This window comes from Montipora capricornis, chromosome 14, assembly GCF_036669925.1.
Source record: "Montipora capricornis isolate CH-2021 chromosome 14, ASM3666992v2, whole genome shotgun sequence".
Taxonomy (NCBI): Eukaryota; Metazoa; Cnidaria; class Anthozoa; order Scleractinia; family Acroporidae; genus Montipora; species Montipora capricornis.
In genome coordinates, this window is record NC_090896.1 from 32,937,557 (window position 1) to 32,955,056 (window position 17,500).

At 41.5% G+C, this 17,500-nt stretch overlaps 2 protein-coding genes across 3 annotated transcripts in view; one reads left to right on the forward strand and one right to left on the reverse strand.

Annotated features, from left to right (window-relative positions):
- Positions 1 to 618, reverse strand: part of LOC138031885 (zinc finger MYM-type protein 1-like) — a 3,604-nt gene extending 2,986 nt beyond the window's left edge. Inside the window, exon 1 of the mRNA XM_068879500.1 lies at positions 432 to 618. Coding sequence (XP_068735601.1) covers positions 432 to 618 — 187 coding nt within the window. The remainder of the gene's footprint in view (positions 1 to 431) is intronic.
- LOC138032199 (NFX1-type zinc finger-containing protein 1-like) overlaps positions 1 to 17,500 on the forward strand; it is a 35,337-nt gene that overhangs the window by 16,179 nt on the left and 1,658 nt on the right. The window contains exons 2-6 of one of the 2 annotated variants that reach the window (XM_068879814.1): positions 8,932 to 10,869; positions 11,956 to 14,587; positions 14,797 to 15,194; positions 16,206 to 16,479; positions 16,748 to 17,500. The exon at positions 16,748 to 17,500 is cut by the window's right edge and continues 1,658 nt beyond it. In XM_068879814.1, coding sequence (XP_068735915.1) covers positions 9,024 to 10,869; positions 11,956 to 14,587; positions 14,797 to 15,194; positions 16,206 to 16,479; positions 16,748 to 17,021 — 5,424 coding nt within the window. In that variant the 5' untranslated portion in view covers positions 8,932 to 9,023 and the 3' untranslated portion in view covers positions 17,022 to 17,500. Of the gene's footprint in view, positions 1 to 8,928; positions 10,870 to 11,955; positions 14,588 to 14,796; positions 15,195 to 16,205; positions 16,480 to 16,747 lie in introns of both variants that reach the window. The other variant, XM_068879813.1, reaches the window with a different exon arrangement.

Below are 17,500 nucleotides of genomic sequence, written 5' to 3' on the forward strand. Positions count from 1 at the left end.
CTCCAATTCTCTTAGTAATTTCTGTCTTTTCCCTTCTTCTCGATAAGAGTAATAATAGCTTGCCTTTGTGATGAAGACATCTCTTTATTATCATAGGCCTCATTGAACGAATTAACCATAAAGTCCCCAATGAGTGGCCAAAACGTTTTGTAAAATTCTATTGGAATTCCATCATTACCAGGGCCCAGTTCCTCAAAAGCCGATTAACGCTAATCTAAGATTAAAAATTAACCAAGCAGTTTATTTCTCTACTCCCAAATGCTGTTCAACGCAGATTTTCGGCAGAACTTTGCATGAGAAGACGTCAATCTTGAAAAACAAAAATAAGCAAAAGAAACTTTCACCAAAAAGTTGAAAACGTGAAACAAAAGTTTACGCTAATCCTGGATTAAGTTAATCGGCTTTCGAGGAACCGGGCCCAGGAGTTTTACCTGTTTGGAAAGAGCCCAAAATTTTCTCACATTCTTCGATAGCAATTTTGCCTTCACAACTTGTTCTTTGTTCGTCAGAAAGTTTTGCGATACTAGGATTGTCCAAGAAACGCTTAGCTTCAGCACTTTTCTGATTTGTTTGTTGTCTTTGATATACTTTACTGTAAAACGACTTTTGAGCGTCCATTATTTGAAAAGGGTCCGTTGAAATTGTACCACTGATGTACAACTTTCTTATATGCTTTTTAATATGATTACCTTTTTCTAGATTAAGAAAATAATTGCTATTCTTCTCACCATGCTCATGCCAGCGTGCTCTAGAGCGAACAATTATCCCCTCAACTTTCTGATCATACAATGCTTCAAGTTCACTTTTAAGTTTTTCAGCTTCCTGTTTTGTAACATTCGAAGGGTTTTGCTGAAATCTATTTAGTGCATCTTGGTATTTAGAATTGAGTTCCTCCTCCAACTTCCGACACTCTCTCACATTTTCTTTGAAAAAGCGATTGAACTCATCTTAATTTTAAATTTTAACCAGTCCCATTTTATTCTATCTTCAAAAACTTTGACATCGTAGGATGCTGGTGGTAGAGGTGGCGTTGTTTGTTTGTTGACGCATGAAATCAAATCAGACTTTTTCCCGAATCGGAGATTGCCAAACTCTGACAAAGAAGTCGATACGGCTGATTTTCATGCTTGAAGAACTCTTCAAGATCTCCGTTGCGCTGTTGGCTGGCAATATACAAACGACTGAAGAGGTAACGGTCACTTGTTACTGCTGTCAACTTTAAGGAAGCTTTGGAGATTTGCTTTGGCTGCTGGCGCTTGAACAGTGGCAAGGTATTCTTTGAAATCGTATCGTGAATCGATACAGTCCTTTCATCGATGACGTCTTTTACGAATTTCTTGTACTGGCGTAATCCAAGTTCTTGGACTCTATGCACATTTTACTTCTGATGTCTTTATAGAAACAGGAGGAACTGAGGAATACGTGTCAGGCAGTGTGATATCTCTTGAAGCGGACCTGGCTGAACAAAGATTAATCCTTTGTACTGCTGGTTGGGTAACGTCTGAATCTTGCTTTGGGAACTGGAACAAACTTATTCCAGTTCCATGAAATGAGCCCTGTGCCGTTGTTGAGAATAGGTCATGATCAAGATTGTCAATAGCTCCAGCGGTGAACAAGCCACTTTGTAAGGAAAGAGGGCAAACAACACCAACAGACTTGAAATGGTCACAAACAGATGTCGCTAAATTGTTCATGATATCATCGACCCTTTGGTAACTCACACTTAAGCCGAGTTCGTAAAGCTGATTGACAAATTTCTATCGTCTTGTTTGGGCGTGAACTCTCATTCCAAGGTAAACAAGCAGTGGCGGTTCCCGATCTTGATTGTGACGATCACTCTTAGTGGCCAGTTTCTTGATCTTTTTCATGTTGAAGATAATAACAGGGATGGCACTAGGATTTTTCAATCTGGGTCCTGGGACCCGCATGTTCGGCCAAATTGGGGTCCCAAGCATTTTTTGGGGGTCCCAAAATCTTGGTGACCCTCTGCGAGAAAAAGAGTATGTTTTAAATTATGAGAAAAAGAGAGTAACCAACTTGGAATTAATATTGACACATATGCATAGGACTGGCCGACAAAGGCTTTTTCTAGAGCCGTTGCATTCATTCCTGGACAAGAACTCTGTTAATGAAAGAGCACCCTTTCCAAGGGTTTACGCATCACTGGTTTCCTTCCTTAGGAGCAACGAACAGTGACGTCTTTTTCTATATACATGTATTTGCATTCAGTGACTTACAGAGTACAATCCTCTGAAGAAGACCGCAGAAGGCGGTCGAAAATTTAGTTTTAACCTTTTTAGATGTTTTAAACCCCATTTCTTAGAACTTACATGTATGATCACAGATCGCTCCAACAGTTTTACAAACAACAGAATATACTGACAAATCAAAGCAAGTTGTGTGAGTTATTTAAGTCAGTGCCTTGCGTCCTGGGACGCATTAAAATTTCGATGATGCATTTTTTAGATTTTATTTGCGTAAAAATGCACGATTTCTGCGTTAACGCGATCCCTGAATAAGCTGAGCAATGGTTAAACAAGCTTAGGATTCCTCAAAATCCTGGCTTTCAATATTTGGGCCATTGAGTAGCATAGAGACGTTTGTCAGTCGCAAGGGGTTTTCTTCTTCGCGAGTTGCCTACTATCCAAACTCTGTTTCGAGTTTTCAATTACCGCTTCTCCTCAGAAGTGGCGACGTCCATCCAAATCCTGGTCCACCGAGCGGAATTGTCAGTTCTGAGTCACGGAAAGATGGCCCTGATCTTCGTGGTTTGCGAACATTTTACGCCAACGCTCGTAGTATTGTCAGCAAAGTTAACCTACTTGAACTGGCAATGTACCAACGGAACTACGATCTAATTGTACTAACTGAAACGCATTTGGACCATTCGATTCTTGACTCCGAGATTTTTCCCTCTCACTACACTGTTTTTAGAAAAGATCGTAAGATTAATGGCCGCCATGGCGGTGGTGTGCTCATTGCGGTACGTGATTACATTACTGTTTCTCTTCGTCCGACTCATCCGTGCGACTCTGAAATGCTTTTTGTTGATGTGCTCTTATCTTACAACCGACGGATAACTATCGGCGTGTTTTATCGACCCCCGGGAAGTGATATTAAGCCTTTGGAAGACCTTCAGACCTTTATTCAAGGACTTGATTCAACCGCGGATTTAATTCTGGTTGGAGATTTTAACTTGCCGGAGATCGAGTGGTCATGCAATAGAGCTTTACAACAATCTCACAATCACGCCCTTTTAATTGATATAATTCAGCACAATTTCTTAACACAGCTGGTCAGTGAGCCTACAAGGAACCAAAATATTCTAGACTTGTTAATCACATCCTCGCCAGATATCATTGATCGTCTTGTTGTTGGCGATTGCTTCTCCGACCATAACTCTCTTAGCTTTGAGATCTTAAGATCACCCTACACCCAGCGTAAATCTCGGAAATGTTTTTATTCATATGGCAAAACTGACTGGGCACACCTAAAGATGTTATTGGCTTGCATTCCTTGGAACTGTGCTTTTTTCGATGATGACATTGAATACAACTGGTCTTGCTGGAAAGATCTTTTATTTACGGCTATGGATGAATGCATACCCGTGCGTCGGGGCAAGAAAAAATGTAATGCACCTTGGATAACAAAGGATCTCATTAGGTTGTGCAGAAAAAAAGAAATTGTTGTATAACAAAGCGCGAAAAAGCAGCAATCCAGCCCTTTGGGAGAAGTACAGAAAACTGAACAATGTCGTAAAAAGAGAATGTAACTCAGCTCGATGGACGTATATCAACAATATGGCCTCTGATATTGCAGTCTCTGGTAATTCCAAGCCTTTCTGGAATTATATTAAAAGCAAACGTAACGGTACGAACACTCTGGTATCTTTAAAGGTTGGTGACAAAGAACTGATTGACGATGAGAGTATTGCTAGTAGTTTTAATTCCTATTTTTCATCTGTTTTTACCTCTGAGGACTTCACCAACTTGCCTTCTTTAGAGCCTTTAGTTTGTGAGAAACTTAATTATATTTCCTGTACTACTGAGGAAATTTTAAAGCATCTTAAGTCTCTTAAAACGAACAAGTCCCCGGGTCCAGACAGAATTTCACCAGTAATTTTAAAATCATGTGCGTTCGAATGGGCGCCCTCGATCTCATTTCTGGTTAACAAATCTTTCCTGCTGGGCCATTTGCCCGAAGATTGGAGATCAGCTGACATTGTCCCACTTCATAAGAAAGGTTCTAAGCACTTGAGGGAGAATTATCGTCCAATTTCGCTTACATCCATGATATGCAAAATCAGCGAAAAAATTGTACGCGATAGGTTAACGTCATTTTGGCAAGACCATAACGTGATAAATAAAAACCAATTTGGTTTTTTGCAGGGTAGGTCTACTGTGACCCAATTACTCTCTACTTTTCATGACTTCGCCAGATCTAGGAATTCATCTGTAGCAACAGATGTTGTATTTCTTGATCTCGCAAAGGCTTTTGATAGTGTTCCTCATGAGCGTCTACTCATAAAGTTATATAGCCTCGGTATTGAGAGCAAACTTCTTAACTGGTTGAGGCATTTCCTCACGTGCAGAAAGCAACGAGTTGTTGTAAGAGGGACTTTTTCTGATTGGGCACCTGTGATATCTGGTACCCCACAGGGAACTATTCTTGGTCCAATTTTATTCCTATCATATATAAATGATATCGTTGATAGTGTCTCTTCAAAAATTAAATTATTTGCGGATGACACAAAGATTTACAGAGAGCTTCGCAACCCTAGTCTCGATGAACAATATCTTCAAACTGATTTGAATAATCTTGGTAAATGGGCGAAAAAATGGCAACTTCGTTTCAATGAGGATAAGTGTGAAGCAATGCGAATAACGCATGCTCGTGACAAATCGACTACGAATTATAAACTAGGTACGGCCTTAAAAGATGTCAAGAGCTTTAAAGATCTTGGAATTATTATTATATCATTATTGGAGTGAACATATTAGTACTATGGCGAATAAGGCGAACCAAGTCCTAGGGCTAATAAGACGGTCTGTTGGAACAGCTAATACAACAACTTTTTCGTTGCTTTACAAAACATTGGTCAGACCACTTCTAGAGTATGCTGCTCCAGTCTGGAACCCATATCTTGTCAAAGATATCCATGCAATAGAGAGCGTGCAAAGACGCGCGTCAAGATTAGCTCTTAGGCAAAAAAGAGGTGATATGTCTTATGAAGAGCGTTGTGACTCGTTACATTGGCCATCTTTGTCCAGTCGTAGAACATATTCCTCTCTTGTTGAATGTTATAAGATCGTGTTTGGCTTATCACACTTGGATTTTGAGGAATTCTTTCAATTCGCTAAAGTCAAATCCACTAGGGCAAATCACTCGTATAAGCTTTATTGTAAATTATCTAGAATTAACTGTTTTAAATATTCTTTTTTTAACAATGTAATTAGTTACTGGAACAATTTACCTAGTAATGTTGTTGAAGCCGGTTCCCTTGAACTTTTTAAATGTAAACTCAAATCCTTTTTAAAGTTGTAATTTTTATTGTTTGTCTGTTGTTTTTAGGAGAGTTTTATTCATAGGGTTAACCTCTAGACTCTCCCTTTCAAATTCATGTATAGTTATTATGAGTTTTGAATAAACATGTATGTAAGAGACCAAGCACATTAAGCTTGGTGGTACTGGTTTGAGCTGGCAATCTGAGGTAAATTCCCCAGTCAAAGAAAACCCAGGCATTTGGAAGACATCGTTTAACGGATATATTTGGCAACATTTACAAAATTGAAGGCTTCTTCTTCACAGTTACGCTTTTTCAGGGCATCTTTCAAAAGCGTCTCTATGCCTTGGTCAAATACCAGAACCGTCTTTTTGCCATCAGTTTGTTCCTGGATCGCGCCATGGTAATGCTCTATGACTCGATTCTTCAAGTGGGTCTTGTTGACTAACTTATCAACGTGAAGGTTACGATGACGTGAAACATAGAGGTCGTGAAGACTCGACCGCTTAAACAAAAGAGTTCCACCTTCAGCTGAACTTTCCATAAACGAAATTATTATTAATTATTATCTGCCGCACTATCATCATTGGTGGTGGTTTCAGTTTCACTGCAGCTTTTAACATCTGCCCTGTACTTACGTTTATATGCAAGCATACAGCGCGAGTGATATTTGGCTTTAATTGCAACCATATCCTCTGCTGCTAATTTGGCTATCAATTGAGAATCTTGCATTTAAACGGCCATTTCGTTAACATCTCTGTCTACTTCAAGGGTCAGAACCCGGTAAAGGTCGTTTCCCTGTTCATCACAGAAGATACGTACATTATGGTCTGAGACCTGCGTTTTCGCTTTTTTGGCCTGCGAAGAAGAATCTGCGGTTACTGTACTCTTTCTTTTGATTTTCTGTTGAGCTCTCTCAAGCTTCGAATTAGCAAACTTCAGGTGACATGATTTATGCCAGACTGCCCTGTAAGTGCAAAGTTCCTCGACTGATATGTCTTCTTTTAATTTTAATTCCACAGGTAGAGAACCCATTTTTCTAAATTCGACAACATTATTTAGATAAGATTGACATGCCTCTATGCCAGCACCATCTTGAAGACTATCCAGTGGACACTTTAGAGGTTCGGGTTTTTCTTTGGCTTGGCAGATTGAACCAAATTCCCAATTCATTGCCTTAAAGTTAAGAACAGTTTTCATTAAAGTTAACATGACAGGAAATACAAAAGAAATAATCATTTAAAATATTCTTAATCTATGGTTTTGTTTTTGGAGCGTTGTTAACTCTGAATAAAATTTTGTCACTCCGTAATTTTTCGTATAAATCAAATCATAAACCTACTTAAGCATTTCCTTCTTGAACCATTTTTTTTATAACATCTGGTGATTTCTCACAGTTTTTCATTCATCTCAAGTTATAACGCTTATTCAGAGCAACTTTTATTGAACTCCGGCTCACATATACGAATAAAAATAAAAATCACTGAACTCTTCGTTTTTAAAAAAAAAAACAACTTGACTTTGTTTCACATCATAACGAAATGAATTTTACCTCATAGAAGGATGGAGAATAAAACATGAGTTGATACTTACAGTTCAGATGGTGGAATTCCGTGTGTAAAAAATGAAAACGTACCTCTCAACAACTCCACTGTCACGCCGGTCACCGGGAGGTAAAGCGCATGTTGTATGGAACACCGCTGACTTTTTATTACCATTTATTGTTTAAAGAAGAGCCGTACATTTATTTCATTAAGTTACAGCAAATTTAAATAAAAGGAACTTAGTAAATATCTTCTCTCCAAAACATTAATATCATGAAGGAAGTGAAATTCATGTGGAATTGAGCTTTATAATGACTTCGCATATATGTCGTCTTTTTTCGCTTTTTTCTTCTACAACAAGGCATTATATTTTTACATTTGAGCACAGCTTATTAAATTTTCATACTTGTTCTTTACCTATACCAACACTTATTTCACACTGTAATCAACAAATTAAATTATTCCATAGCTCATAATGGCACGCTGCTTTTGACACACAACTGAAACTTACGTACAAAAAAAAAATCCCCCCCTTCCCCCCCCCCCCCCCCCCCCGGGGTAATTTTTTTGTGGCATGCCTTCTGAAATGATTAGTTATACTCTAAACTACATTTGTGCCAAAAATTTGGTTTTATCAACGGAGTTGATAAATGTAAATTGGCCACCGTACAGAGATTCTAAAAGCTGACGTTTCGAGCGTTAGCCCTTCGTCAGAGTGAATCAGGTGGCCAATTTACATTTATCAACTCCGTTGATAAAACCAAATTTTTGTATACTACTTCCCCACCGACGCAGGACCACAGTTTCTTTAGAAACTACCCCCTTCATACATTTGTGCAAAGTTTGGTGTTTTTACGCGTCTTGTCACGATTTTCGTAATTTTCCTACCTAACAAACCGGACTATTTTAAGAAATTTCTCTCTCTTGTACGATATGCTCGGCGGTTCTGTTTAGATGGTTTTAAGCAACGGCTGGTTTTTGACTGTCACCCAGTTATTAATAAGAATCTTTCTATCGTCACGGACTGAAGGATGTATGTTGTGACAAATGTTATTCTCGTTGGTGTATCGAGGAGGTCTGGGCTGTGATGGTAATAGGTAACCTCACCGAATCACAATTAACGTTTTGCTCCATAAGCATTGCGTAGTGAACGGTGTCCATGCATTGCAGAACAGAACGAATGTGTATTTGGTATTGGGATGACATTGTCATTGCCGTCAGGAGATGGACTTTCTTCGAAGTATTTACAAGGTCGTTGTCATAGTCTGCATGCCGTTGCTTTCAATTCTTTACGAATCTCATTAGCTGCTGTTTGAGGCGTGACAACGGTAGTTTTAATACTGTTCAAGCTGTTGAAGGGAAGGTAGAGCTCTTTCTAAATGTCTCCCTTTGTTTTCAAAGAAAGGTAGATAAAGTTTGTTATTTAATAATTACTTTCCCGCTCGAATAGTTGTTTGGTGATCGAACTTGTTAGTCTAGAGCCCAAAACAAGAGAAGTGAATAAACATGCTCATTTAATTTACTTAGTTTGTGGCCGCGCTCCTAAGCTCAATTTAAATATATAGAACATAGTCCATTGTGAAAACAGACAAATGCTTTGTATTTAAAATAACATAAATTAAGACCGTGCGTTAAAATAACCAAAGGTCACATAATTTCATCTTCGATTTAAAAAACTTCAAAAATGTTAATTTGCCATCCCTCTCCTCTAACACAAAATTCAGAAGCCTTCCACCTGTAATAGACGCCTTTCTCTGTACGCTGTTAGTCGTCAAGGCTGTTTAGTTCCTGCGTTATAAGTTCATCACGTCTTTCCTTGCTCTTTTCTCTTTTCAGGAAAGTCAAATGTTCATAAGTTCAACTCATAATTTTTTCCTTCAGCAGGTTCTTTCTCGATGATAAAAATTGCTTTCTCCAGTCAAAAAGGTTGTGCTTCTCGATAACGTGGACCACATGATTAAAAGTTGAAGATAAAAATGCGTTCAACGCGTAAGAGATCTTACAGAGAAGTTATTGATTCCAAGAGAAGAACAGAGCCTGAAGAAAGAAGACGACGAAGTGAGGGAGCAGATTTGCCACGTGATTCACGGGGACACTCGCCAAAACGAAGACGGACAACAGATGTGAGAGTAGGGGCAGGTTGGGCGTGGGAGACTCAAGAAGAAGACCCATCCCCTCTTGGGTACAAGGCCTTGGAGGAAATTTGTCATTCAGAGTCTCCTGAAGATGGGATCTTGGAACTCGCTATCAAGAGTGAAAGATTCGAAGCACTGCTAAAATCAAGTGAGATAGGACGTGATCTGATGCAGCTGATTATTCGAGCTATTCATCTTTGTTGTTCATCAAACGGGGTAAGACATCACGCCGAAGACATTCTACGTCTGGTCATTGAAACGAAGCTTCTGACTGTGCACGTGTCGAGTTTCATCAGTCGGATGCTATCGTATGCAGGATCAAGCCGAGAAGAGTTTCAACCCTCTGATACGATCTTGCGTTTGGCGGAAGTCTTTCTTGGATTCATGCAAAGATTTGGACGCGAAATTGTGCACTCCATTCCTGTATTTCAACTCGAACATACCTTCGCGCAACTTAAAGCTAGAAGGCTTTTACAGAACACAGCTACATTGGAAAAAAGAGTTTGCCAAGTCAAAGAATTGCATAAAAAAGTTACAGATGAAGAATTCGATTCTGTGTGCAGGAAGGTAGAAGAAACAGAAGTTGAGCCCCCTCGCAATTTTCGAGAACTGAGCGTTTTTCCACAAGCTGCAGACCTTAGTGTAACGTACCAGCCCTTCCTTCGGGTCAATGTTCTAGGACGTCGTTACAGGGACCTGGAACATTACTTAGACGTACAGTTTCGGCTTGTCAGAGCAGACTTCATTTTGCCTCTACGCGAGGGAATCCATCAGCTTCGAAAGGACTACGGTGGCCTGGGAAGGAGTGGTACCCACGACAGCAAGGGAAAAAAAGACGTGTACTTCTACCGTGACGTCACAGTGCTGTATCCCGTATGTAGTGCAAAGGGAATGGTTTACAGAATACGGTTCGATGCGTTTCACCACAGTGTGGTAAACATCCCATGGGAGAAGTGCAAGCGTTTGAAGTTTGGGTCCCTTCTTTGCCTTTCAGCTGACGACTTCTACACTCCGCTGTTTGCGACAGTCGAGAGTCGAGATCCCAAAGAACTTCGCTTCGGTGAGCTTGATGTTCGATTTGAAGGCGTAGAGCTCGATAAATTGAATCGTTTTATCGAGGCAAAGACGAAATTTGACATGGTGGAGTCTCCAGCCTTTTTTGAAGCTTACAGATACGTTCTGGAAGCGTTAAAAGAAATCAAACCTGATAGCCTGCCTTTCCAAGAGCACATTGTAGAGTGCAAACAGGATGTTAATCCTCCAGCTCATGAGCACAAAACACAAGGCGTTTACGACATGAGTGGTATAACAAGTGATAGTGTGAATGGCAGCAATGATGCTTTGATGTTGCCATCAGAGGACGAAAATATGGATTCTTACGGAGAGGGGAGCCTATCCACCGATAGCCGAATTCTTCGAAATGCCTACTACTTGCGACACTACCGAGACAGCCTGGGTTTCAACGACTCACAGTTGCGAGCGTTCCAGTTAGCGCTGACCAACAGGTTTGCCATCATTCAAGGTCCGCCAGGGACTGGGAAGACCTATGTGGGTTTAAAGATTGCGCGTGTTCTTTTGGACACAGCCTCGCTCTGGGAGGACGAAGAGGAACGGTCACCAATCTTGATGGTGTCGTATACGAACCACGCCTTGGATCAGTTCCTGGAAGGGCTGTTACCAATGACAGGTGAGAATTTGTGCTTGCTAGAAATGTATATAAACTTTTTTAGTAGAAGGAATTGCTTCTTGGACAAGATTTTAGAAACGTTTAAGGTTATTCCAAACCTTCACGGCTGTCCTACAGAAAAAAGAAAAAAAACGGTACGCGCGCTGGTCTGAAGGAAGCGTCATAAACTATACCAAAAGAAAGGTTATGAAGTGAAAAATTCGATAAAATTATATTCTGTTTTGCTGATTGCTTTCCAAAGGCGGCGTAAGCCGTAAAAGCCAAGACGACCAATTGTAATTCCGGCCAATTAATTGGATATGAAATGTGATCGTTGATGCAACAAAACAAAAAGAAACTGAGGAACAATTGCCGAAGCGTGTTTACAAGGAGACACTATTGACTTGTTGGAAAAAAAGAAGAAAACTTGACAAACGTACGCGTAGCCCTGCAAAGGTTTGGAGTAACCTTAAGGAGAGTATGAGTGTAGACCATTGCCACCCTCACCGTTGTTATTCATCCTGAGTCTTGAAGGGTTTTTGTTATTGTGCTCTTCAAATCACACCGTCATTGTTGGATTTCCTGTAATCGAAATACGTTTCAGTGCAATTCTTGAAATCGTGAAACTAGTGTTGGTTTCACGAGAGTGTTCTTGAAGTTTCAATACGCACCCTCCACCCACAGCACAGTTGTAGACGGTGGAAACGCTGTCTGGCAAGAGTTTGACTAATGTCACCCGCTAAATAAGATCATAATGTAATACTACATGGAGAAGCTGAAAATTTGTTCGAAAGAGGTAGTTAAGACAGAGGATAGGAAAGTATCGAATAGTCCAAACATGCACATCTCCCTAGGCGGGTAACTCCAGTTTCTGTAGAATTAAGCGGACAGAGGCATTGCTGCCCCACCCCCACCCCCCACGAATGGAATTGTTGTCCGATTGGGTTATTCCTCAGCATTGTCACGTGGCTTTAAAATTTCGCTGATATAGTCGAGTTCATTTCAAAAAGTAGCTACCTTTGATTGATAAAAGAGTATCGTGCAGTTTAATCTTGAACTGACCGTTTCAATTTCTTAAAAAGTTAACAAAATCCATTTTGTGGACAGGGATTGTTCGCGTCGGTGGACGGTCTACGAGTAAGAAGCTGGAGCCTTATATGCTTAGATTTCTTCGAGAAGAGGCTCGTGAAAGTAGAGAAACCCCTAGGAGGATAGCCAGAGCGAGGACAAAGGCTCGAAAGAAAATGAGAGAGATTAGAGAAAATGGACAACTGGAGCTGTCCATAACTGTGCTGAAGTATTCGAGAAGAGGAATCATGTCTTACCACGTACTGAAGCAGTTTATGTCCGAGCGTCACGCTAAATGGTTTGAGAGAGAATCTGAGAGACATGAAACAAGAAGCGCTTCTGATCTGTTCTGCGAATGGCTTGGAGTAGAAAAACGTGTGGCTGCTAAAGATTTCAGAAACCGAAATGATTATGGTCCCCACGAGGACGATTTCCGGATGCAGGTATCTTTTCGGACCTTTACAAACGAGGACGATGTTGAAGAAGACGAAACCAGCAGTTCCATCAAGCCCTCAGAAGTGGTCATTTGTGAAACCGAAGACACCAGAAGGCCCACCCAGCTACGCAAAAATCTTCAAGGTACGGATATCATGTCTGAAGACGAAGAAAAGAGTGCATTCCTTTCTCAGCGTCTATCGCAAGAGCAGCGCTGGAATATTTACAGACTGTGGGTGGAAAGAGCCGAAAAACACTATTTGCAGCAGGTACAGACGAACCAACCTGAGTACGAAAGGTTGTCGGCTCGCACTAGTGAGTTAACTCAAGAGGAGAACTTGTTTGTTCTTCAGAAAGCACGTGTCATTGGCATGACAACTACAGGCGCTGGGAAGCACCGCCGGATTCTCCAGCGGATTCGCCCCAAAATCGTCCTGGTTGAAGAAGCCGCTGAAGTACTGGAGGGTCATATTATTACGTCATTGACACAGGGATGCGAACACTTGATTCTGATTGGAGATCACCAGCAACTCAGACCCACCCCTGCGGTCTATGAGTTAGCCAAGAAGTACAAACTGGACGTGTCGTTATTCGAGAGAATGGTGAAAGCTGGAATTCAGTGTGAGAGGCTGTCCGTTCAACATCGCATGAGACCCGAGATCGCTGCCTTGATGAAGCACATCTACGACGATCTGGAAAACCATGAGTCAGTGGAGAAATACGAAAACATCAAAGGAATGAAGAAGAACATGTTCTTCATCGACCACAACTATTTAGAGATGTCCTGTGATCAGACGCACAGTCACGTCAATGAGCACGAGGCTAGGTATCTAGTGGCGCTGTGTCGTTATTTATTACAGCAAGGCTATGGAGCACATCAAATAACACTTCTGACAACCTACATGGGTCAGATGTTCGCCATTAGAGACTGCCTTCAAGAAGAAGAGGATCAACTAATGAGAAGTGTCCGATTGACGACAGTTGACAACTTTCAAGGTGAAGAAAACGACATCATTCTTCTTTCGCTCGTGCGCAGCAACAAAGCCGAGAAAGTTGGCTTCATCGAGGTTGTAAACCGCGCATGTGTGGCGCTCTCTCGGGCCAAGAAGGGTTTCTACTGCATTGGAAACTTTGCACTTCTCTCAAGACACAGTGACATCTGGGGTAAGATTGTGGCAGATTTAAAAGCTAGTGAGACCATCGGAATGAATTTGCGACTTGTCTGCCAGATTCATGGTGCAGAAGTGTCGGTAAAATTAGCCAAAGATTTCAAGGCCAAAGTCCCTAACGGGGGATGTGAGCGTCTATGTAAAGTGCGCCTAGAGTGTGGCCACTCCTGTAAACAGCGGTGCCATCCTTATGACGTTGAGCACAAGAAGAACAAATGTGTGGAGCCTTGCCGCAGAAACATCAAAGGCTGTTCTCACCCATGTCTCAAGCTTTGTTTCCAAGAGTGCGAAACGAATTGCCAGGTTATGGTGCAGAAAGCGCTACCATTATGTGGACACACCAACACAGTGAGATGCGGCAGCGACTTAAACAGAGTTCAGTGTAAGACACAGTGTGAAAATGTGCTTCGAAAGTGTGGCCATCGGTGTCAAAAGCGCTGTGGAGAACCGTGCACGCAAAATTGCCAAACGCTTGTGAAAAAAACTGACTGGCCATGTCGTCACGATGTGAGAGTCGCCTGCTGTACCCCCCCAGAGGATTGCCCAGTCCGGTGCTCGGCTGATTTAGAGTGTGCTCACCAGTGTTCCGGAACATGCGGCGAATGTCGAATGGGACGGATTCACAAACGATGCAGGTCCAAGTGTGGTCGCCTGTTGGTTTGTTCTCATGAATGTACAGACTCTTGCATTAAGGCTTGTTCACCCTGTTCCAGGAAATGCGAAAACCGGTGCCACCACAGCGATTGCAAAAAAACGTGTGGCGAGCCTTGCGTGCCGTGTCGGGAGATGTGCATGTGGGAATGTCGTCATTACAAGTGTTCGAGGTTGTGTGGAGAGTTATGCGACAGGCCAAGATGTAACGAACCGTGCAATAGAAATATGGTTTGTGGAAGACGCCGCCATATTTGTCGCGGTTTGTGTGGAGAACTGTGCATCTGCGCTCTTTGCGACAAGAATGATGGTTGCCCAATCACAGAGATCTTCTTCGGCGGGGAAGATGAGAATGATACGCTATTCGTTCAACTTACAGACTGCAAACACATTTTTGCAGTAGCAGGACTGGACAGGTAAATATTTTATTATAACAGCAAACTTGATCTTTCCTCGTCTCCGTTGTCCTGTAGCCGTAGTAACATTACTTCCATTAGTCAATCCAGAATATTATAATTATTTCAATTGTTGTTTTCGGCACTTGAAATTAGACCAACCCAATTAGCAGAGCAGTTTCGATTGTCAATAGAAGGTTTTACAATGATGTAGTGGTTTTCTTCGACAGATACATGGACATGCCGGACGATGAGAATCAGGTGATTCAACTTAAGTCCTGCCCTCGCTGCTCCACTCCGATCCGAACGAGTCTACGATACGGCAATGTCATCAAACAACGGCTACAAGACATAGAGAAAGTGAAGGTGCGCGCGCATGGCCATCCGGGTGAGGTGGATGAAACAAGGAGAAGATTGCAAATTCGACTGGCAGACCTGGAGAGCATTTTTAATGGAGAGAATGAAATGACAGAGTGGAGGAGGCTTGAGCGCAGTGTAGAGCGAATGACCAAAGGTACAGTGACGGCAGTGACTGAAAACCAGGTCACGTTGATGGAGAGGTTTTGCGTTATGAACCAGAAGTTGAATCGGCAACGCGGAAAACCGAGCGCCTATACTCGCGTGGAAGGTACGTACGTACTTGAGTAAAATCCACCAAAGCAATATCATTACTTTCTCCCATCATCAATGGTAAATCTGCACTGTGATAAGCCGTAATTGAGAGTATTTATACCCTAGTAGAGAGACGCATGCGTAATACCTGCTGTTCACGTGCTTTGGACCACTTCAATTGTTATAAAATCACTTAAGAGTGACGCGTGCGCAACACGTCCTTTAAAGTGCTCTGATCGCCCAAATTTTTGGTTAATCGCGCCTACCTTTCCTGTAACTGCCAAAAGCACCAAAACTATCTAGTCACATCTTTCCAACACCACGTAATCCATGACAAACTAATATATTTATTTACAGAGGTAGTACAAACAACGCGGATTGAAACTGAAAAATAAAACGTTACAGCAAATACAATTAGTTACGTAAAGCAACAGGAAAACGATAAAGGACGATATAATGAACTAATCGAAAACGATGATACTTACATTGTTACGACCATAAACTTATACCAAGGATAACTTAAACTGCTTGAAGCGAACTCGGACTGCCTAAGAGCTAACTGCGCGTAGCGCGACTTTGATTACCGAGAAAAGAAGAACCAAAATGGCAAAAAACATAGGTTTATATACGAAGAAACTAAATTATGCAAAACGAGAAAACTGAAGGTGTAAATGGCAAGCAAAAGAAACGAACGTGCGAAAACTTTAAACAAAAAAGGGAAACAAGACACGCTAACGAGCAGGCTACGAAAAAGCTAATGAGGCGGAGAAACAAACTAATTTGACACAAACAGAACAACAATAAAGAAAACACGCTAAGATCTTACACTTTCCCTTATATGGAAAACTTGAAGTGTGGCAAACTAGTAGAATTTCATGATAAACTTAGAATTCATGACAAACTTAGAACTTCATGATAAACACATATTCAGGCTCGGCAGAAGCTGATCGGGGTGATACACTTCTGGCCATGGATATTATGACCTCACCATACACTAATAATTAGATTTACGCTGCCGTTTTCGTAGGTCTTTCTGTGCAGAAGGAATTGGAGCATCTGAGAAAACGTTTTATGTCCCAAGGAGTTACAGAGAGAGAACTTCGGGACATCAACGTAGAATTCAGCCGACAAAACCTCCAACTCGAGCTGTGTTTGTTGCATCACGACGTAAAGAACGTGGGACTGAATCTAAAGAGGAAGTACCTTGATGTGATGTCAGCTGTCCAAATTGAACTGTCCAGCGGTAGACTATTGGAGGAAGAGAGACTGGACCGAAAGCTGCAGCAGTTGGATGCTATCAGGTGATTTAACCGAGTGCTTGGGAAGTTCCATGTTGATGATAAATGAAGGAAAATTGTCTGAATACAAGATAGAAATTTCCGTCAGCCTCCTTCACTCCTGCACTAATCAACAAAAACTTTCTAAGTCGATTCTCTTCCCTTTATATCCATATGCCTCAGTGGAGGCGCAGTGGCCTCATGGTTAGTGCGCTTGTCTCCTTGTCGAGCGGTCCGGCAAACATCGTTCAAGAGACTTTTAGATGACAATTATTCTTGTTTTTCTTTGCAGGCATGCCTACCGCTTTCTCTCGCCAATAACGCCCGAAGAAAAGAAAGAGATCGTGTCTGCCATGAACCTCTCTCAAGGCCGTTGGTACAAATGCCCCCAGGGACATGTCTACACGATTGGTGGGTGTGGACAAGCCATGCAGCGAAGCAAGTGCCCCGATTGCAGGGTTGTGATTGGTGGAGCAAATCACCGATTGATTGAAGGAAACATGCCGGCGTTTGAGACGAACAACATCAGAACGAAGTTTGGTCGCCGCCAGCAGAATTACAGATAAACAGAGAGTGTTGGCGTTAACTGTAGAAAATTACTTTTGATTTAGGGAAGCTGAAAACAGTTTAAGGTAGAAACATCAATTAATCGAAAGAAAACAAGGCCGGTTACAACAGAGCATATACACACAATTTGAAACCGACAAATCTGAAACACTCGCAGCTTTATAGTGGCGAATGGTACACCATTTTCCCCCAATTTCCGGAAAAGAACAACCTCGGGAGCTATACCCAAACTTTGTTGAAATTTCTTCCCGGGAATTACCATTCGATTTTACCGTCAGACCGGAATTTCCTGAATTTTCGGTTGAATGGTTAGCATTACGGAAATTCGACAATAGGCCACGTTCGATATATCAATATTCTAACATTGCTCCGAGGCTTTCAGGTCAAACTTCTATATTTGGTGTTGTTTTCTTTGTATCCAATTGTCTTTTGGGAATTGAGAGACAAAAGAAGCTTGAAAAATTTGCAATTTTGACCC